Source organism: Anastrepha ludens, chromosome 6, assembly GCF_028408465.1.
Source record: "Anastrepha ludens isolate Willacy chromosome 6, idAnaLude1.1, whole genome shotgun sequence".
Lineage (NCBI taxonomy): Eukaryota > Metazoa > Arthropoda > Insecta > Diptera > Tephritidae > Anastrepha > Anastrepha ludens.
The window spans coordinates 124,292,659-124,316,389 of record NC_071502.1 but is presented as its reverse complement, the minus strand read 5'-3'; the positions used below and the strand labels follow the sequence as shown (position 1 = coordinate 124,316,389).

The following is a 23,731-nucleotide window of genomic DNA, read 5'->3' as shown; positions in this document are numbered from 1 at the left end:
CTTTTTTGAGTGGCTGTGTCTGGTCGTCCACCTAAGTCAGTGTCCACTTGCATTGCCACTGGACAAGCACCTCAATTCTCTCACTTTAAAACGTCCCAACATCCAGCTGTTATTGTCCAGCCTATCGCAAAAAATGTCCAGCTCGGACAGTCGTTCAATGAACGAGAAAGAATAACTGTGGCCGGCCACTGACCAGGCAGTCAGAAAGTTGAAGCTGGCAGCCGTACGCGGAAAAAAGAAAATCCTAGAAAAACGCCAGCAAGCAAGCGCGGCGTGAAAAATATGCTTGAGAAAATGAGAAAAACTGTCGGGGAAAACGCACAAAAGCAGAGCAAACAAAAAATTTGAAAAAATAAAGTAAAAAGGAAGAAAATTTTTTAAATGCCTTCCCAACCCAGAAGGCAAGAAAATATAAAAAATGAGATGCGTCGTAGACATCGTCATCGGCGGCCGCTTGGCAGTGACCAGCTATGCTGGTAAATGGAAAACTTTTTAAGGGATGAAGCTGAGGTAGAAATGGATGATATTGATGATGATGATGGAAAGTCGTGCCCGCGCGGCGCTTGAGTGGCTAAGTGAGTGCAAGTGGAAGGGGAAGGATGTGACGAGGTGGCATTGCGAAGGAGTGAATGCGCGACTAGAGTTTGTAATTCAATCGGCCGCCAAGTGGTATAGACTACTGTGTTTGGCGGGAGGCGGCAGTGGTCAGTTAGTAGCTTGTTTTTTGTAGTCTACAACTGGCGCTTAGCGCTGCCTTACTCTACTCACCAAACCCCATTTGGGTTCACACTTCCCCCCTTCTAGCTTCCAATTGCTCATGCCCACAATTCCTCAAGTATGTAGCACCCAGCCAGTTGTGCAAACCAAGCAAACAATCGTTTATTCCCCAGCGATTTGTTGGCTGCGCGTTCGTGCACTTCATCGCGAGGGTGGCTGGCCGACTGGGTGTAGCTACGCTATTGTTTGGCGGCTGCGGCGCGCCGCTTTTCTCCCACCTTACAGTGCCAGCGAGGGACTGAGTTGACATTGCAAGCGCGCGCACTGTCTGCCGCGCTGCCTGCCTGGCCTGTCGCGTCCTTTCTCCAACATTTCGTTTTGCACTCAATTCCAAGTTCTCTTTTTGCTTCTTTTACACTTTTAATCTTTTTTCCTTGTGTTCATTAACGTGCCACCAGCCAGCCAGCCCTCATCATGGCCTTCTTGCAGCATTAACGCGAATCCTCGGGTTGCCGGTTGCTACCAAAGTCTATCTCGTCGCGGACATTCGCGGCAGTTCGCTTGTCAATGCTTCCTGTTAATTCATTTTTTTATTACCTACTTTAAAATGCTCGTTTTCGTAGTGGAGTTGTTGCTATAGTTGTTGTATTTTTACGTTTTTATTTTATTCCTTGTATTCGTCGCCTGTTCACATTTCGTGTTTGTTGTGTTTTTGTTTTTTCTTTTGTATTTGCGCTTTTTATCCGTTGCAGTTTTACAACTTTTTATCTTCATTCGCGCGCGTTTCCTTTGCTGCTGCCATGCTTTTATCCATTCAGACTTTTTTCTCATTTAATTTTGTTATGTGTTGCATACGTATGTTGTTGTTTATACAAACGATATTTTCTTTTTGTTTTGATTTTATTTTTCGCCTGGACGCCGGTCGCATCGCGTGTTTTAGCCCTCCTTTTTCCGTTCATTTTCCACATAGCCAGTGGCGGAAGTAGAGTAGTGGTGGGGAGTATGTGGCGACTCCACCAAAGCATTTGGCACCCAACTTTAGGCTTCAACATGCATACTTACAAATATGATTCTACAATAGGAAATAGAATTAATTCCGATACGAATACTTGGAGTTGTTCGTGTATGTGTGAGTGTGTATGCGTGTGCCCAGCTCACTTAGTGTTGGTGTTAATGCGAAATTTTAGATAAGTGACAATTTTGTAATTTAACTCTAACCAAAAAAAAGTATAATCATGACTGCACCAAAGCTTATCGCTCGATATTCGGTGGAGATTTGATAGGTGGCAAAAATGGGTGTAATTACCCGAAATACTTTTAGGCATGGAAGTTTACCGAGTGTATGAAAATGTTTGGGAAAAATATTATCAAGTGCACTTGCTCAATCAAAAAATTCCAGGCTGCACGGCGAGATAGATGAATATCGGAACGTTAGTTGCCATACTGCGATTTAATTCACATACACCTTTGCACACAGATGGATTATGCACAAAACACAGGACGTGAAGTTACTGTATCTGAAGTGGGAATGTGTTTGGGTCGCTGGTAAAATCAAACTAGCAAATCGTTTTGTTTTAAGCTTTATAAAACTATTACTTAAAACTACTTACCTAATAGTTAGAACTAAATATGAAAATGACAAGACAGAAATATAGTTGAAATTAACACCATATCCGCCATATGTCGACTGCTACATGACCCATTCGTTCAATCTAATATAATTTTCAATTACTTTTTCCAATAAATCTGGCAATGCGGCGTCAATGATGGCTTGAATATTGCAATAAATTGATTGCTAAACGCGCTGCATGGCAAGTTGCGCCGCTTTTTTTGGAACCAGATGTCAATGTATAGCTGATTGATTTTTGGGAACAAAAATTTATTCAGCACGATTTATTTTATTTTTCGAAGTAAATTTCCACAATTTGGAAGCGTTGTTCTGACATTAAACGCTTAATGATGGCTGAACAGAACAGAAATGCTAACACAGTTGCCATCTTAGCTGTCCACCTATCATTAGCGATATCAATAGCTCTCATCTAGCTAAAAAAGAAACCCGACTCATTCATCTCTGCAAGTTCAAAACGGTGCCTTAGGGATTCTGAACTAGCAAAACTTTTAGAAAATCAGTTAAAAGTGTATCTAGGCTCTACCGCGTGCACCTATAATGACCAAATATAGCCTCTGACTAGAAATGTATGAAGGGCCATAAAAGACATTTTAATTGATTGATTTAATTAATTTTGAATGCATTTAGGTTATTTAGGCTCAATTGAAATTATTATTAATTATTGAAAACTAAATATAAATAAATGCTAAAATTAAAAATATATATTTTAAATGGTGTGCAATGTTATTAGTTTTTTATCCAAAGACTCTTGGACGACAATTGCAAAATGTGTGAAATGTATTATATATAGGTATATATAATTGACGCGTACACCCTTTTCGGGTGTTTGGCCGAGCTCCTCCTCGGCGTGTCTCCATGCGTGTCTTGATGCAGATATTTTTATAAGGAGCTTTTTCATGGCAGAAATACACTCGGAGGTTTGCCATTGCTTGCCGAGGGGCGACCGCTATTAGAAAAATGTTTTTCTTAATTTTGGTGTTTCACCGAGACTCGAACTAACGTTCTCTCTGTGAATTCCGAATAGAAGTCACGCACCAACCCATTCGGCTACGGCGGCCTCATGTATTGAGACAGCTAAATATTGTCATTCTTATCTGAGCTAAAAAATACCATCGCAAACCTTCCATATATGAATGTCGTAAAAATAAATCAAAATTGTTCACGCAACCCCCTTATACTTATTATTCTCTTTTGTAGATACTCAGAACATCAATTTGACTTTGACTTATTCTATTTTGCTGATTCGCTCCCTTCCCCAAAACGTTGCATAAACAGCTCCTCTCTCTCATCAACAGGGCACCTTCGCTTCATTTCTCTATCTCTTTCAATTGACGTACGATTTTCTTGCTTACGTTTTATCGCACACCGCGGAAATGATGTGCCGCGCTAAATGCTTACCTTCCATATACATACATACATATGTCCAAAAAGTATGCAAAGCTAAAAAATGCATTTCTTTTTATATTCGCATACGAAAACCTCTTTTGGGCACAGCGAGTGCTCCATTGCGCTACTTTTTCATATTTTTTTTGGCGCGCGAAAAATCGAGAGAAGCGCAAGGAAAAAGCAAGAAAAATCTGACACAAAACAAAACAAAGAATATACTACATACACACATACATACTCATATATGTTATAGCAGTAAAATGTTCACCAGTCCAGTAGAAAAACGTGCACACTTGCTTTGTTTGTTCTAGAGGGATGGGTGTTGCGCTAAGGGCTGCTGGCAATGGTCAACTCAGTGCGGGCGCCGTGGCCAAGTTGAGAGGTGCGGTGAGTGTATTTAACCGTGCCCAGTGTATTGGCTGGTGTGGGCCGTTGGTCACTAGGCTCTCCATTTGAACAGCAATAATTTTCGGTGTCTACTTTTATTTCATTTTTAGCACAATTTCGTCTCATTTTCTTTTACTATTTAATTGCTTTTATTTTTATTTTACGAATTTTTAATGTTTTGACTACGCTTACTGAAAAGTGGCAAAAACAAAATTGGAGAGAAGCGAAAATGTAAAAACGAAAAATAGAAAATGAATTGAATTATTGCGAAAATCTACAGAGAGCAGGATGCAGCACCCAAAAATGGCATCAACAGCAGCGACTGACGATAAAGCCGCTTTTGAAAGCACAAAGAGGCTGGGTGTGGTACTTAAATGAATGTACTTACGTGCCAGACAGATGCTGAAATACCTAGGCAAGTGGCATGGGGCAAATCCTGTGCTGGCGTCTTTTCAATGTGTCCTTTTTGGCGCGCGCATTACATACTTTTAGGCTGTGCACCGCGAAATTATCATGCAAACAACACATGTGACCAGAGCCCAGCGACAAAACGAACACGGCAAAAAAAATTTAAAACAACAACAACTACACACACCTACATACTACATATTCAGAGATGCATAAAGATGGAATTGCTAATGTGAATGGCTGTGTGTGGAGTAGAGGCCACCCCTTCCATTGAAAACGAACGATATGATCGCCAATGGTGGTCGAAAATAAAGGAATTTTTGGAAAAATTGAACGCGTTACGGTCAAATGCTGTTGGCATACGCAGCACCGAATATTTGGTTTCACAAACCCAGCGAATGGCTGCTGAAATAAATGTACGCATCAGCCAGCAAGGGCTGTGTGAAGGGGTTGTGCATAAAATTGCCAAAATAAAAGCAAAAACTTAGATAAATTGCAATTTTGCTTCGCTGATTCATTTTTTAATGAGTTGCTGAGTTTCACAGCACACACCCGCTTGCCACTCTTGCCAGACAGTGCGCCACTTTGGTGGCATTAATTGCAAAAATTTCAGCCTTCATCGCGCCACACTTGGCAGCTGGCCCACAAGACAGGGATGGTTTAACATTGTTGCTTGGTCAGGCGTCGCCTAGTTTTTTTACGATTTTCCTTTAATTTCCTGGTGGACCTTCTTCATATGCTTCGTTTTGGCTTTGAAAAGACGATTTTTTCTACACTTACGGTCAACTGATGCATTTTGTGTGCATTTTATATGCAACTCGCTGTTGTAGGCAGGCACATTTTGGCTGACAAAGGGCAAGCGCATCGAAATTGCAACGCTACTGGAATTGCCGATAGACTTGTTATTTGTTTTTAGGCTCTTTGGGGCAGCAGAAAGCCCACTCCACCCCGATGCTTTGTTTATATTTCAAGATTTTTTGTTTCATCTACACTTTTTTCACTAAACTTCGCGAGCTCTCTTTGCTGTGGCACTGAAGCGTTGGACAAATATTTTTGCAACCCTCAGTACGCAGCGTCAATACAGTTTTTATTATCGCCGTTCATTGCACATTTTATGCATATTATACGCTTTGCTTAATGCAAATACACATAATTTCATTAATGCGCACACATGAGTGAGTGTGGTGGTGGCTGGTTGAGTGACTGGCTGTCTGGCGAACACCTATGCAAAAGTGTGTTTGGTATGGCTGATAAGCCTTAGAGAAAGGGTTCCTTTTTAGTGTCCTTTGTCGGTCACGTTTCCTGTAACGAGTATTTGCATATATATTTTCACAACTCGAATTTGAATGAGAGAAATCAATTTCTTTTATTCAAATAATGGGCTAATTTTATGTACGTGCCATTATTGATGATAAAATTAAGGGTGAGCCTGTGCAAATTTAAGAATGATGGTGATGATAGCTCTTTCCGATTTTTTGTTTTATTGATTCCATCTTTATATCACAAATACATGAAAGTACGAGAATTCAGGCATGGAAAAATATAGAAAAGCAATATTAGAATGTCTACATCTATAATCAAAGATTGCCAGTTCGAAGTAATTTGATCAAAGTTCCGCAATTTGGAGACTTAATAAATAGAAAAATCTAACATGAGCTTTTTTACTCCTAATACCTGTTAAGTCAAGACTCACCAGTACCCAAAAATATTCAATACCCAGTACCCAAACTTTATTCAATAGACTCAGCGTAATCATTGTTTTAACGCTATGGTGTGTGCGTTATGAATTTTAGCCTTCGTGATCCCTTAATATTTCTAATGTAGTCCCGGAATTTCCGAAAATTGCTGAATGTACTCAAGTGGATCCACATTATTTAAATCTCTTCCTATTAATCCCTACTCCTACTACTACTATTTTTACCTTACTTTCCTTTTAATACTTTCTCCAACTTATACTTCTTTACTACTATCTGTAATTTTAATTTTAATTTTGATTTTACTGTTAATCCTTTTATGTAAACTATTCTTAAGGTCAATCATTGTGAAAATAACCTATGGTTGTATGTTTTGACTTTAATAATAAATAAATCAGTGAAATAAATTTCGCGACTCGTCCCAAAAAAACAATCCTGCATTGAATAAACATTCAATTCTATTGTCCGCGAAATTTCGGGATCCCGATATCTCGGGACTCATCCCGAAAAAAACTGTATTAAGTTGAGTAAAAATGCAATAGCTTTTATTTTTATAAAAAAACAGCGCCAGTTTAACAAACAATTTTGTGTACTAAATAAACTTTTACAAAAATCTTGTAAATTGCCCAGCAGGGGCCGAGAAAAAGCAAAACGTTAAAAATGTTTCATTTAAAGATTTATATTCTCAATGCTAATTACGGTATATTGCTTTTTTTATTAAAATGTCATTTTTCAAATTACTATAAAAGAGCACAAGGGACATAAGCCGGTTCATATGTATGTTGCATGCATCATCAAAATGGCTCGTTCGGTTTTTCTCATATGGTATCGGTTATCCTCGAAGTTGGAAGAACTAGGTTTGTAGAGTATAAAAAATTTACCACTGAAGTCCATTTATTGCTAAAACCATACGAACACTTTTTTAATCAGAACCTGCATGTTAAACTAAGGTGGTAATCCAGTCTAGAATTTTCAAAGAAATTAAGTTTTTTTCTGTAAAGTATTCGCTAATATCACTGAAATTACATAGTAGAAATTAAGCACGAGAAAAATCTCTAAGTGCATGTATTTTGAACGTTGCATGGTCGCTTTCATTGTTCGCAACTCACACGAAAATTTACTGATTTACTTGAAAACTCGATATATATTTGTAAATAAAGGCGAACGATTTCTTTAAATTAGTTACAGACAATTTATTACCAATTTCTTAGGCGAATATTCAATCTCCATCAGCCTTTCGTATATTTCCACTTGAGCTTTTTATTATTGAATATTGTTCCATTTACATCATAGGGCTTATTAAACTTGCTCAATGAAGTTAAAAATTAATGACTCCAATCATTCCGCAAAAAAAGCTACCCAATAGAGGTCCTTATAGCAAATTGAATTTCCAATGATTCGGAAAATGGCGATTAACTGCAAACAGGCACTCGAAGTTTTCACAAAAACGAACTACAACAAACCATTTATAATAGGTAATAATAAAGTTTGCGCATATTGTAATTATCACATGAAATCAATTAATATAAGTGCGCCTTAGCATATGCAATGAGCGGCCAATGGACGAAGTTAAATAAACTGGACAGCGAACATATTTTGTATACATTTCATAGTCCTGATTATTTGCACATAAACATGGATAGGTATGTATGAACGAAAGTATAATAACTGTTCTCCGCCTTCGGCGCGCACAACTGAACATATACATAATGCAACACTTTTAAAGGTCTATACAAATACGTGTAAAGGTGCACGCGAATGTTTAAAGGACAAGCGAACGTACGTTAGTCAGCCACTATTAAATGCTCCTCTGTGTAAATACTTACTTTTGTATGTAGGTGTTATAGTGTACATTTTTTTGCTGCTTCTTTGGTAGCCTTGGGCTGGTCATTGCCTAGTGTCGCTGGTAGCGTACCGTTAAAAGTTCAATGTTTTGCGCGCAAATCGAAACTATCCTGAAATTTATGACTGTTGCTGTATGTCGATATTTTTGTTGTTGTTGAAACTGCAATGCTTTCCGACGCTATCACTACGCCAACAGTTGCGAATACTTACATTCACTATTTTAAGTAGTTACATGTTTGTATGTCTGTGTGTATGTTGGTACGTGTACGTGTAAACTCGCCTGCCTCCGATGGTGTGAATGTCCTGCTTGCGAGCACCAACGACTGCCACCACCGATCATTATTGGCACTCACTGATTACAACACACTCAATCCCACATACATCCATATATGTATATGTATGATATGGTGCATATGTGGGCTGGCATGTCTTTAAATTTATCGGCACGTCGGCCATTCCGCCACCATTTCTGCCACCCAAAAGGATTGTGAGCAAAACAAAAAACGTCGGAGAACGAGGGAAATTAAAATGAAGTTGGTCATATGCATTGATGCGAAATGAATTAACTTTTCAACAGATTTGCGAATGCTCAATTGAATACGGCGACAAGCAGACTGATTGTATGGAAGTTGCATATAAAGTGAATGGCTTTATGTTGCTGCAACTATGCTGATTGAGGCTGATAAACTGTCAATGTTGATGTAGTGAATTAAGACTGTTTTTAGAAGGTAACAAAAAAATCCGATAAAATTAGCTATTTACTTAAATTATAATTATAGCATATCTTTTTTTCTAAAATTTTCTTAATTTCTCATTTACATTTACATTTATTATGAAATGACATCGAGGCACGTACAAAATTTGTTAAAAAGATGTCAATTTTGAATTCTTGGATTTCGTTTTTTTGCCGACCTATGCAAATATTGCACTTTTATTTTGTTTTTGATAAATATAAAGGCTAGCCGTGTTTTGGTATAACTCTCCAATTTTTTCTACCCAAGAAGTGGGCCGAAGAATCGGTATTTTTATATGAAAACAACTACGACTACGGCATCTCAACCACCCTTTCCATCGAACTTCGACTTCTGCTATGTTTTCTTGGACTTTTCCTATAAAAGAAAACGTCATCTCTGTTGTAAAAACTTATTTTTGTCTCTTTCTGCAAATCAGAAAATAACCTCCCTAAATACTTTTAATACTTGTGAGGCTTTAACCAATTGCAGTTTGTGGCTTTCTTACTTAGGTTTGGCTCCCAAGTGTTTTACTTCTAGCAAAAGCTTCAATGAGATATTGCTATTGATTTGATCTATTTACTTCTGAACAGAATTATTATATATCCTTTTCAACTTGTCAAAATAGGGGTCAACATATTCCAGGCTTCGCAGAATTATTGGCCTTTGCAGTTTTTTAAATTTTTACGCTATATATCTACATTGATGAAAAAATTCTAAGGAATTTTTGAGTACTATAAAATTCTATTCAAATATCGTTTATTTCTATTATTTAAAAAAGCTCAAAGATTGAATGTACATCAACTATTCCAGAACCATAAAATTGAAAAAAATTTCCATTTCCTCGAATCTCTATTGACTCAAACCCACAAAAGGCCGACGAGCTACATAAAAACGATTTAAATTAGTGTCCAGTTCTTTGGTGCTTTAATGAAGGTCTGAGGAAGGAAATATTATTTGAATTTAGTTTAGAAACCCAATGGGGAAAAAACCATATTTTAATAAAATTTCAACTCTTTTCTATCATAAAACCTTCGCGATCCGCAGCCACACAAAATTGGATTATATCTATTTTATTTACAAGCACATTAATTGCATTAATTATTACAGCCCTCCAGGTTAGTCAGGTAGAATTAAAAATATGCGCGGGCGAGTTTATCAATAATTCCCGAGGTTTTTACTCAATTAATGCCGCCCACAATTGGTCCACTTAGAAACCACTGCCACTTGAAATAAACAACCACACTTTAGTGTCCTTTAATTGCATGTGTGTGTATGTGTAAACGAGTGTAATTGCCAGACGTTCTTAAAATGCTAACTAAGCTATCGAAGATGACAAAGTGTATTCTATTTTTTCACAACACTGACCCTGAGCGTCCACAACGACCCTTCGTCGTGAGACATACTCCACCAATTGCCACTGCTTTACCGTCAAAGTCGCAGCAATTTCGCCCACGCCACGAATACCCTACTTAATGCTAATGCCGCAAATTAAATATAAAAACAAGCTGAGTGAGGCAAGTCCAAAAAAGTGGGAAGTGTACGAAATAAAATCATTAAAGGTGTTCAAGCAATTGCGAAAATAAACAGTATCGCGGCGAACGAAGGTAAGCGAAAGGTAACGTAGGAAAAAAGGTTGCATTACACCAGATGTATTTGAAAAATGTTTGTAAAAAATCTATAAAAAATAAAGAAAAAGTAGAGAAAACACGTTTGGCAAAACCAATAGTAATTATTGGCAATTAATACTGGTCACTATTACCCAAAGCCTCGCCCTCATCCGCGAACAATATGTAGATAGGGCGTCCTGACAGCTGTCCCTGGCTGGCAGAGGTTCACAATAAGAAAAAGATTAAAAAAACAAAAAAAAAAAAAACACTAAAAAAGTAGCCCAGCTCAGCGCGTGCCTAATGATATTTGGTTTAAGTGTGCGTGTGTGTGCATGTGTCTGCCGTGCTATCTATTGGTGGCCCACGCTTCTAATAAGGAGCTGCTGCTGGCTTCGGTGAGTGAGAAATATTGCCAGCGCTTGCAATTAAATGCGCGACAGGCTATTTGCATAGGAAATTAACATAATTGCATTAAACACCATCATCGCATAGCCAACGACGACGATTACATTGGCACAGGAAATGCCTTAGTAAGGGAAAATCGGAAAAAACTAAAAACAAACTAAAAAATAAAGAAGATTTTTTTCCATATTTTAAGCCTGGGAACAAAAAATTTAAATAAAAACTCTGCTCGGACTCAAATGTATATGCGTCCTTTATTGGTTTATTGGTGTTGTGCAATGGGCAATAAAGCCTAAGTACCTGCCCTATTCCATGTTTTATTGCAATGCAAAGTGATATTGGAATTATTCTAGAAAGTACGATTTTTAACATTTCCGAAGATTTTGTAAATCAAAGCACACAGCCCGAATTTATGCTGTATTTAAGTCGCGCAATAATGGAATACTTACGGAAATTCTGGAACAAAACGACACATATTTGATCTAATAATTAAAGGGGTAATCGTAAGGTCAAAAAAAATAATGTATTTTTTTTATCTGAAAATATGCCCCAAAACTACGTGCTCGAAGGGTTATGGTGGAAAAATACAGGGTGGCTGATGAATTTTGCTACATTAAGAAACTCAAATAACTTTTTTTTTAGTGTATGGACTTCATTTATATTTTTTTCAAGTTGAAGGTCATTAAATTTTATTAAATGTATTGTAGCTTAACTAGTTTTAAAAATAATTGAATTTAAATGCCCCCCATGCTCGTTGACACAAGTGCGGCATCTTAGTAAAAAGTTGTTCATTGCTGCTTTGAGAGTTGCGACAGGAATAGCCGCAATTGTTGCCCGAATGGATTGTTTTAGTTCATCCAAATTTGTTGGCTTTGTTTTATAAACTTCTTGTTTACATAAACCCCATAAGAAAAAGTCAGGTGCAGTAAGGTCAGGCGACCTGGGGGGCCAACGAAATTCGGAGTTTCTTGAAATCAGTTTATTGGGAAATTTTCGTCGCAACTCTGTCATAACAGTCTGGGCTATGTGAGACGTTGCCCCATCTTGTTGAAACCACACAGAGTTGAAAGGAATTCTCTTTCGGCGTAGTTCTGGATAGAAAAATTCTTTCAGCATTTTCAAATAACGGTCTCCAGTAACCGTAACGGTGTGACCATTTTCTTCAAAAAAATAAGGCCCGACAATACAGCGTGAAGAAACCGCACACCACACTGTCACGCGAAGAGGATGCGATTCCGTCTCGTGGAGTATCTGTGGGTTAGAAGTACTCCATATTCGACAATTTTGTTTGTTCACATTGCCGTTTAAATCGAAATGGGCCTCATCAGACATGAAAAGGCAGTTTAACATGTTTTTGTCTTCTTCCACCATTTGCAGGATCTTCTGGCAAAATTCCAAGCGAATCGGCAAGTCTGCTGCATTCAGTTTGTTAACCATTTGAATTTTGTAGGGAAATAAGTCTAAATCTTTGTGCATTATTGTTTGCAAAGACTGTCGGCTGACACCAAGTTGAGCAGATAAGCTTCTTGTTGAAACCCTTGGATTGCTTTGTATAGCTGCAGCTACATCAGCGATCGTTTCCTCCGTCCGAACTGGTGGGTTTTGATGATAAGGCCTTCTTGCGACTGTTCCTTGCTCAGCAAAATTATTCACCAGTCTCATTATGGTCCATCTGCTCGGGGGATCGCCGCCAAACATCCGCCTGTACTCTCTCTGTACCAAAACTACGGACTCCAGTGCGTGATAGCGGCGGACTATCCAAATTCTTGTTTGCGTGTCCCAGTTATCCATTTTAATAAATTTTAAAGATCAATCTGTAAATTAAAACAAAAATGGAACAGATAACTTAAAAAGAAAAAAAGTTATTCAATTTTTTTTTTGTAGCGGCTTTCATCAGCCACCCTGTTAAATAAAGTTTTTTTAATTTTGCGGAAATTTAAATTTTTTTTAAACATGTGAAAGAAGTCTATGAATATATATGTGGCTGTTCAAGGTAATCACCCAATCTTGTTTTTAAATAAATTGTTTACTAATTCAAAAAAATGATTTTGTGTAATGGAAATATTTATTTTGACCTTTAAACGCTCCATTGCTTGTCCGTTTGTATACTGCAGACTGACTTTTCCTTCTTCTCATTCGTATGCAGTAAATTCAAATGAGGTTTTAAATGTTAAGAAGTGTTAAGAGAAGACGATCCAATATTCAAAAGGAGCAACTTTAAAAGCATCAAATTTTTTAAGGATCAATAAATTTCCAACGGCAATGAAATCTTTTCAGCGAAAGCTCTAATACAAGAGGGCCTTTTTAGTCTTTTTATTTTTTTTTAATTATACATTTTTTGGTTTTTTGACTTACAGCTTTGGAAGCTTCAAAATTAAAAACGAAACAAACGCCAAACGTAAAAATGTTCGCATTGGTGTAAAAAGCAACAAATTTATTGCGAAGAGTTAAGTGTTGGCACTACTGCGCATCTAGACTAATGTTACGTCACGCACTATCTGATGGGTGCAATCTTGTCTCTATCATTCTTGGTAATGAATTGTATAAAAAAATATATATTTCAGTTTATGTTAATTTTTGAATTCTAAACGCATAAAACGTCACTGTTGACAGTTATAATTTTGAGGTTGTAAAAGACTTCGTGTATTTAGGAACCAGCATTAACACCGATAACAATGTCAGCCTTGAAATCCAACGCAGGATCTCTCTTGCCAACAAGAGCTACTTTGGACTAAGTAGGCAACTGAGCAGTAAAGTCCTCTCTCGATGAACGAAACTAACACTCTACAAGGCTCTCATCATGCCCGTCCTAACGTATGGCGCAGAAGCTTGGACGATGACAACATCCGAAGATTCTGCGGAAGATTTTTAGACCTTTGAACGTTGGCAACGGCGAATATCGCAGACGATGGAACGATGAGCTCTATGAGCTTTACGACGACATAGACATAGCGCAGCGTATAAAGATCCAGCGGATACGCTGGCTGGGTCATGTTGTCCGAATAGATACAAACGCTCCGGCTCTGAAAGTATTCGATGCGGTACCAGCTGGTGGTAGCAGAGAAAGAGGAAGGGCTCCTCTGCGTTGGAAAGATTAGGTGGAGAAGGTCTTGGGTTAACTTGATGTGTCCAATTGGCGCCGGTTAGCAAGAGAAAGAAACGACTGGCGCCCTTTGTTAAACTCGGCCAAAATCGCGTAAGCGGTTATCGCGCCAATTAAGAAGAAGAAACGCATAAAAAGGACTCCAAAACAAAGAGACGTATGAGTGAACAAACGTAACAAAAAGATGTTTTCGAATATAGGGATCATTAAATTCCTTATTATTACGTGAACAAAAGCTGGAAGCGAATAAGCTTTAGAAAATATGGTATGTAGTTTCAGGGTACGAAAGATGGTATGACGTCAAAAAATAACCGTGATCTTTCGAAAAGGTGATTTAGAGCGTTTAAGTTTAATGCTGTTGCTGCACCAACTTTAAAGATCTTCCTGTAAGCTAAGCATATAATTGGAACTACATAGTTTTAGATAGACCTTTAAATCATCAACAATAATGGCGCAAGAGTCATTCCTTGTAGAATACCTGACGATACGACAAATGTATAAGATATAGCACTATCCACAACTACTAACGAATAAGATTTAACGGATGAAATTTAATTGTCAAGAGCTTTGCAATTAAAATGCTATACGTTACTTTGCCAAATGTTTTGAAAAAGTCTGTGTATGTAGTATCCGCTTGGCAACTAAGCTCAAATGATTTTATACAATACTGGCATTGATATCTTATTCATAAAACTTAGATGTTGTAGTCCGTTTAGAGACTGGTCAATCATTTAAAATGTTGTTTTTGTTCCCGTTCTTGCGTATAGAGATAATCAACGAAATTTTGAATATACCCCATACCCTTACCCTAACACTATTCCATTATTTTGTCTCTATTTTCTTTCCATTTCTATAAACATCCGAATATTTGGAAGTCCAGCGCATGTGATATGCGAGTATCTACCCACGTACGTGGTATTAAAGTATTGGCACATATTAAGCATATTTTGCACCTGATTATATCACATCCTCTTCTACTAGTATTTAAATGAGCTGCATTAAAAGCTACAATCAAGCGAGACACGTTCTGCATGAATTAGTGTCTATCGCCCAGCAAGTAAAACAAAAGCAGCCAACGAAAGTAAAATGGTTGATGGTGTGAAAGGTTTCAAACTGTAATGAAATCGCCCAAAACAACATTTAATTCACTACATTCGTAATACAAAAGCAATGGCGCATGAACTGACAAACTCTGAATTACTTTAAATGGTTATTATTGTAGCTGATATTCTCGAGCTTACCATATACTCGTAACATGTCGAACATGCAGTCACATATTGTACGTTTCATGCTTATTAAGGGAATTATGAAAATTCGTAATTAGAGTGGCAGCAGCAACAGCACTTCCGTTATCTCAATGCACTGGCACTCTGCATGGCGAAAATTCATATTTGCATATATTTGCGCGTCACATCATCAGCATCAGCGGCGTGCTAGCAAACATATTGTGTAATTACATAATACAAATATAATTTAATAAAGTCACTTAATACGGCGTGTTGCTTGCTAATAAATATGTTGGCTGTTGAAAACTGACTATTAAATGTGACTGCCGCACAGATATACCTATGCATCTGTACAGCGTTTGACGTTATTTGGGCTTAGCCGCTGTTGGCGGACTAGGCGTTAGTGAATGGACTATTGATATGTACACATATTTTCTTTTTTTAGTTTCGATGACAATAGCCAGCGATTCAATTTAAATTTTTCTATTTTTCAATTTTCAAACAATGAATTTTATTGCAGGGAATAATGCGCTTATAAGTAATACCGCCAGCCGACTATGAGTTCGGCAGCTGTGGGTATGGGCTTGAGACAGAATATCCGGATGCTTTCATACAACAGATCTTTATGCCAGTATATATATTGATAATTTATTTTACTAGTTATGTGTGATAATATAATAAATTATCAAAAACATTCAAACATTTTTACCAAACCTTCTCTTCTCTCTTCAGGACTACGACAAGGAGATCATCAGCCATAAAATTAACTCACCGATTAGTAATAGTAGCCTACATGACTTGCACCATCAGAACTCTTATGACAAGGATCACGTCAAAGAGTTGGAATTCTATCAAAGTTTAGCCAAGGCTGCATCACTGGCCAATCACAATGATACACATTCGCATCAGTCGCATGAATCACACGAAATGTCGCCACCCACCTCGCCACAGCCGATGCAAATCGATACCGATGTGGGGGAGGATTGCGATGCACGAGATCATCTCAATCATTTGTCCGATGCTGAGGATCATGAACAACAGGCGAAAGCCTCAGCATCGGCTTTGGCGGTAGCAGCAGCGGCAGCGCAAGCGCATTTGAACGGAACTAGTGAGTACATATCGAAATCCAAATTAAAAAAAATTACACTTACCCACAAACTCACCGTTTACAACAATATCAAGACAATACGGGATAGCACTTGGCGTAAAATGAACAGTTGATGGGAGACATAAAAAGTAGATTTGTTAAAAAAATAACTGTAGTTTAAGAAAAGAACAATAAAAGGCTGTTAATATAATTTATCGGTGTTGAAAAAGATCTTGGTGCTTATATTTTTATACGCCAAAGTCTCAGAGTCATACAATTTTTTAGTTAGTGGCATGTAAAAAGTGGGGAATCGATGCGATACGATTTCTTGATCTTAAATGCTGTGGTTTTTAATGTACATAAAATAATGTTCTAGAAAAAAAGCCAGATAATTGTTATTTATGAAAAAAGCTTGAGACATTAATTTTTTGCTCTGATGTTCAAAAATGACCCTTTAAACATATCCGCTCAATGCAATGAATTCACAAATAAGAGTTTATTTTAAATATATCTGCAATATCAGAAAACAACTGCTCAAGTAGAAAAGTATACCTTTGAGTAAAAGCTGTAGCTGCATTATAACTGTACATGTGTTATACAGCAGCCAGCCTGTTAAGCTAATATATTTTTTGAGAAATATAATTAGGCGCTCTGAAATTTCGCTTATATATAAAGTAATGAAGGAAGCATAACTAATTACATTTTTCTTAAGTCAACCACAGATTGTTATTTTCATTACTATTGGCCTAAAGTGCTCTGCGATCTCTAATATGGTACATTTTTCTTGACCCCGGGCATATAATTGGAGGTTGCTTAGGGTTTTTTTTTATTTTTTTAAGGCCAATGAATTTAAGGTCACATCACTTTTGTATGTGAGTCTTTGCTCTCCGAGAGCTACACTTTCGCAGAAAAGATGTTTCAGCGTTTCATGGTCGGCTTCTATGTAACCATAGACACATAAACAGTATAACAGAAAGAAAACATAAATAAGCTAATTAGGAATAAATCCAGAATCAAACCAGAAAAATATCCACCAATTACTTCACCACAACAAACACATATCCGGGATGGAGCTAAAAAATCGATTCGATGCGACTCCGAAAACTAGTTTCTCAAAGAGTTTTGAGCGTTTGTCTTTTATAACGGAGTTATTATTATATATATATATTATTAAAACAGTGTTAACAACACAGGTAACAATTTGTAATATTTGGTCTCAGTAAATTTTGAATACGAATACTTGGATGAAAATTGAGAACTTGAGAACTTTACATTTTGTAAATATTAGTATTTCAGCTAAATCTTAAACTTTTTCTTTGGGCGTAAGACTGTACCAGCTTTCATCTGAGATATAATTGCTTGGTCAACAATTTTAGTTCACTGTTATTGATTTCTATTCTCGTCGGGAAAAAATAGATTTTTACTCATATCTGCGCGTTTCCCCTAAGCAAACATTTTTTTTTCCAAAAGAGTTTTCGAAATCATCATCTACTTCTCCTGTCTGAAATGCGAACATTATCGTGTTCCATTTAATTTGAACCCCTTAGTTGTTTCAATTACCTCGATTCTCCTATAAGCGTTTAGGGAATCCCCATAACTGTTCAACTAATCGACAAAACAGAGAGTCATCATGCACTAACACATTCAAAACACATCAACATATTTACTGACAAAGCGAATAGACAACTTACAAGCAGCATATCCATGCAATAGCACACAGAAAGGACATTGTGCACAGGACACTGGACACAGGACACAGCATTTAACTCATCAAAGCGATACCCACAAAATTTTACTAATAACTTGCAACTTGTCTCATTTTTACTCCCTTACTCCACAAACACCGCTCTGCTTTACCACTGCACATTGGCCACCACATTCAACTTTATTGTCAAAAACAAAAATATAAAAACAAAATAAAAAAATACTCATGAAACCCAACAACAACAACAATGCACTCACCGTAACCGTACACTCGGCAGTGCAAGACATGATAAATTTACAAAAATTACAAAATTTAGCCACGCTTCAGCAGCAGCAGCAACAACAACAACAACAGCAACAGCAACACCATCACCTGCAACACTCAACCGGCGGCAATGGCATTCACCATCATCACCACCACCTTCACTCGCAACATCCTCATCTACATACGCCACCCGATGGCACTGCAACACCGGTCAGTGTGGGGCAGAATGTCACACCGGCTACGGCTGCAGCATTAGCAAGTCTTCAGGGATTAGCTGCAGGTATCAGCGCTTCAGCGGCAGCAGCAGCAGCACTTAATTCACCACTCAATTTGACTGTTGGGTCCAGTACGAATGGCTGTAGTGGCCTTAGCGGCTGCTTACCACCAGTTGGAGCCACCGCCACTGGCCCACATAGCGCACCTTGTTCCCCCAGTGCTCTTTCCGCTTCGAATGTTTTAGCTGCAGCCGCGGCTGCCGCAGCGGCATCTAATAACAATAACAAAGTCATGTCGCATGCTGGCAATTGTGGCAACGGTCAAGATAACCCCGGCACTACATCACCCAACTCGAATTCGGTCCAGGCGCAGACAATGGCTCAGAACACGTTGGCAAATGTGTTGAATTCGGCTGCGGCAGCTGCGGCGGCCGCAGCAGCAGCTGGTGCAGCAGCCACCGCGTCACCTCCGCCGGCTTTGTCGACGCCAGCAAACAGCGCTCAAATGCCGCAATTGATACTCGCATCGGGGCAGCTGGTACAAGGCGTGCAGGGGGCGCAACTGCTCATACCAACAGCGCAAGGTAAGTTAAGGGCTTCTAAGCCCTTTATTTAGTAGTCGAAGGGGGAAAACTGAATAAGTTTTGGGCACGTTTGTGCAATGTGTAGCATATGTGAATAAAGTGGATTAAATTGACTTACATTAAAGCAACAAACGCAATGCCGGGATGACCAATGTACCGCGGCTATCTAATAATACGTAGCACATTCACATTTAAAGTAGATATTCTTACCTTTAATGAAATGTATTTTTTTTCAAGTATATCAAATAGTTTATAAATGCTCATAAATTGTTTCCCTTCCTCAGGCATTGCCGTACAGACCATTCTCACAATTCCAGTCAGTCCGCAGATCAACACAAATGAGCAGTTTTTGCAAAACTTCGGTGCCTTCGCATCATTCCAGCAACACCAGCAGCAGCAACAAGCGCTTTTGCCACCTCCGCTACCACCAGCGCTTGCCGCTTTACAACATGCCTCAACACTACCCCAACTTGCGCAAACCCCAACGAATTTACTCAAGCCAAACTTGTTCTCGAGTAGCGTTCAGCAGTTATTGGCCGCGCTGCATCCGGAATTGTTTGCTGCCGCCGCAGCTAACCATCACTTGCATGCATCGCCACAAGCATCACATCATGCAATGCATCAGGCGCAGCAGCAACGCGCTGATCAACAATCGGCAGCGCCACCGCCACATCTCGCCCACCTGCCACCACCGCCGCACCACCACCTTGCCGCCCATTCGCACTCTTTGTCGAATGATTTGCATTTAGCTGCTGCAGCCGCTGCAGCAGCAGCGCGTAACACTGAACGTGGCGGCCATTCACCATCCAGCTCGCCACCGTCGCATAGCATTAGCGGTGGAGGAGAACGCACAGGCACTTCTAGTTCGTCGTCTAGTACAAAAGCCGCCGCTGCAGCCGCGGCTGCGGCCGCAGCAGCCGCCTACCATCTGCAACAACAGTTGCATATCAAACAAGAAACGTCGCCGCGTCATCATCATCATCACACGCTGCACCCGCATTCCCATCGTGGTGGCGCACATCATCACTCGCTGCGGCATCCGGTAGATGAGCTACCCTCACCAAACCGGGAAATTGGCAAGTCAGCAGGCTCATCCTCTTCGATAAATTCAATGAATATTCCACAGGATGTTAGCGCATCACCTCCGCCTGGACTTAGTGCGCATCACCACCATTTCCACCATCGCAGTAGTGGGTTAGGACCGGGTCACCAGCCTAGCACAACACCGTCGCCGCGCCCAAACTCGTCCACCTCGATGTGTACAATGACGTTACGCGACCGTGATAGAGACAGAGATAGAGATAGAGAGAGGGAGAGGGAAAGAGACCGAGAGAGGGAGCGCGACCGCGATCGGGACAGAGAAAAGGAACGTGAGCGTGAGCGTGAGCGCTGCGAACGCACCGAAACCCTTGCCAAACGCAGTCCAAATCGTAGCGGTGGCTCGCTCAACAATGGGCCCGGTGCTGGTGTGTGTGGTAGCATCAATCTCAGTCAACATTCTATAAAACGTGAAAGGGAACGTGAACGCGAGCATTTGAGACGTTCTTCTTCACCGACACTCGGCTCCGGCTCCAGCTCAACACAATTGACAGTCACTGGTCGTAATTCCTCCTCCGTAGCTAATGCTCTCAGTTCTTCCTCCTCCAACCCATCCTCAGTTAATGCATCGGCGTCAATAGCATCCGCCTCAGTATCCGCAAGTGGCAATCAGCATCACCAACACGGGCATCACTCACACCTGCATCATCCAAGTCATCATCAGCCCCATCACAATCTACACCATCATCCGCATTCGCTCTCGTCAGGCGTCCCAACAAGTTCGGCTTCCGCGTCATCGGCCACCGGCGTATTGTCATCTTCAACGTCAACGACATCCAACGAAAGAGGCTATTCACCTCCTTTGCGAGGCACTGCTGGTCAATTGTTCCGCACCCACTCACCATCACCTTCCTCAACAGCGGCGGTGGCGGCCATAACACACTTACATCATCATCAACATCAGCAGCAACAACAACAACATCAGCATGGTCAACATGCACACAATATGAGTTCACCGCACGAACGAGATTTCCTAGGAAATGGCGGCGGACTGAGAACATCTCCGTTGGGTATTGGTGTTGGTGGCAACGGAGGAGTTGGCGGCACAACGATAGGAATGGGCGTTGGACCATCCTCGTCTGCGACATGTGCAGCGGCTAACATGCTCAATAGCATTAATAGGTAAGCACAGAGAATATTTTGTTGCATGAGATACTTTACAATAACAACAATATGAAGAAGCGCAGAACAATGGCTGAGAGACGTGAAGTAAGGCTACGACTCGCTAATTAGACTTCGGAAAAGAGGAAAACTGATACATATACACCTAAGGGTGCTACTCGCAAACTTTTAATGGCCGAGTACCATGCAAAAAGCACTTTATTGAAACTTACGACATCCATAACTGAAACAGAAACATGTATACGTATTTAAAAAAAAAAAAACAATTAAACAACTATAAATTCATTTAAACAACCAAAACGTGCGATGTTTGTTTTTTCTTAATCTCCTTCTATGCTCTTTGCAGACTCTCCGCCTCCGCGAATGGTGAATTGACCATAACAAAATCATTAGGTCCCCCATCAGCGACCGCCATACGTGCTTCCTCTGCCTCGCCTACATCACCGGGTCCCAGTTCGTCGGCGCTGGGCATAAACACCTCATCCGCCTCGCATTTGGTGCATCATCCCCATCATGGCATGCACCCCATGAAGCACAGTCCGACAACCAGCTCAGTACTACAACGTGAACGCGAACGCGAACGAGATCGCGAGCGGGATCGAGAAAGAGAAAGAGAGCGCGAGAGAGAAAGAGAGCGTGAACGTGAACGCGATCGTGCCAGCGGCAGCGGTCATGGAGAACCACCTTTACAGCTATCACCCAATGGCACAGAGGGTTCCAGCGTTGCACACGATCTTCTAATGGATTCACCGAGTGAGTAAAGATCGATTCTTTTTCTTACTTTAAATAATTTAAGCTAAATAATGGACATATTGGGAAATCATAAATTTGGGGGGCAAAAGTTAGTTTGGATGAAGGAAAGCGAAATGGCTGCCAAATAAATTTCCCGATATGTCTTATGTTATATAGTAAGTAGGGAAAGTTTATAAGTGGAAATAAGTTGATTTGTTATTAATACAATTTTTTTTCATTTAAAATTTAAAATTGTGCGTTATTTTTTAACTGCGAGTTCATGCACAAGGCAATACGGATATAAAAGGTCGTTCAAAAGACGTGCCTAAATGCTGTTTTAAAATAAAACATGAAGAAATTTTAATTCTTTCAGATTTCACTATTCACTTTTATTCAAACGCTTAACAAGTATATGTGAAAAACTACAACATTTAAATGAATGCCCATCAAGAGCACGACTACAAATAAAATCCACCATACAATCGATTCAGGAATGACTAATAATTTGGAATGTCAAGATGCCGATGTTGAAGGTTGTTCAGCAACACTTTGCGCTACAGCAGTAATATTCTCAACAGAACATCCAGTACTTGGCCTGCCTGTTCTTTTTCTATCCTCGGCAGAACAAGTTAAAAAAATTGCTTACCAACCTTTGAATTGTCGACCCATTTGGACGATTATTTCCACCAAAAGAATTACGAAATTTGCGAAATGTTCTTCTTAAAGATCGCCCATTTTCAAAAAAGATTCAATAATTTTAACGCGTTGTTCTATCATCTGGCCACTTAAGGAATATCAAAGATGACAAAAAAAGGCTTTATTTCGATTTGGAATACCGAACGCATTAGTTCCTTTACCTTCAATGAATTTTGTAACAAACAAAGCCGGTCTTGATATAAATTTTCATGTAGTAGCGTACCATTTCAGTGCAGAGGGTGGAAGAGTAAAATGTCCCCTCGTTCTTTTAGTAGTCTCTACTTGTTGAATACCAAACTTTATTTTCTGCTGAAAACTGCCTTCTTCTCCCACCTTTATGAACTCTTAATTACAAGTAATCGTGATAATTGCATGACATTATTAAAGGCAGGTGTGTCAGCAGCAGCCGAATGATACCAAATGTCGCAGCGACACAGTAAGGAAAGTAAATTTGGAAGAAAACTTTTTGTGAAGTGAAAGGAGGCTGCAAGCGGGGTATGAATTGCAACGATGCGTAATTTATGCGTTAATTGTGCCAAAGGAATATTAAGTGTTGTGACTAATTCGTTAAGGGGAGACAGAGCGTTCCTAAGATAACCCAATAGGGCAGCCGAAGAATTTGATACAACTGTTTACATTAAATTGTAAATATTATCCAATATTAAGGAATATCATTAGAGAATGTCTCATACTACTTCTGCTTTTACTTCCTCTTCGGTTTATTTTTCTTCTTTTTCCGCTCACTAACCGCCAAAGCATTTTATGATAAATTCAACAAAGCACACTAGTCCTTTATTTCAATGGATCTTCTTCTGCCACCTCCTGTAGAAACCGCATCCAATACTTCCACAGCTGGAGTGCTTGTATTCATTCCTTCGAGATGAGGGAGCCTCTGCTTATTTATTCAGTTCGCTTTGTTTTAAATTTTTTTACGTACGATGTTTTCACGTAGAGGAAGGGCTTTACTCCTCAATCACCAATTTAATATAGTTCAAAATATATTAGCATTTGCTGGCAAGTTCAGAAATTATAGCATATTTTCTTCACTTTGCATTTTCTCGTTTTCGCATTTCTGAAAATTTTTACATA

At 39.3% G+C, this 23,731-nt stretch overlaps 1 protein-coding gene across 1 annotated transcript in view; it reads left to right on the top strand.

The window, feature by feature from the left end:
• Positions 1-23,731, top strand: part of LOC128867290 (AF4/FMR2 family member lilli) — a 93,248-nt gene that overhangs the window by 54,284 nt on the left and 15,233 nt on the right. Inside the window, exons 5-8 of the mRNA XM_054108398.1 lie at positions 15,843-16,247; positions 18,209-18,994; positions 19,279-21,214; positions 21,561-21,967. Coding sequence (XP_053964373.1) covers positions 15,843-16,247; positions 18,209-18,994; positions 19,279-21,214; positions 21,561-21,967 — 3,534 coding nt within the window. The remainder of the gene's footprint in view (positions 1-15,842; positions 16,248-18,208; positions 18,995-19,278; positions 21,215-21,560; positions 21,968-23,731) is intronic.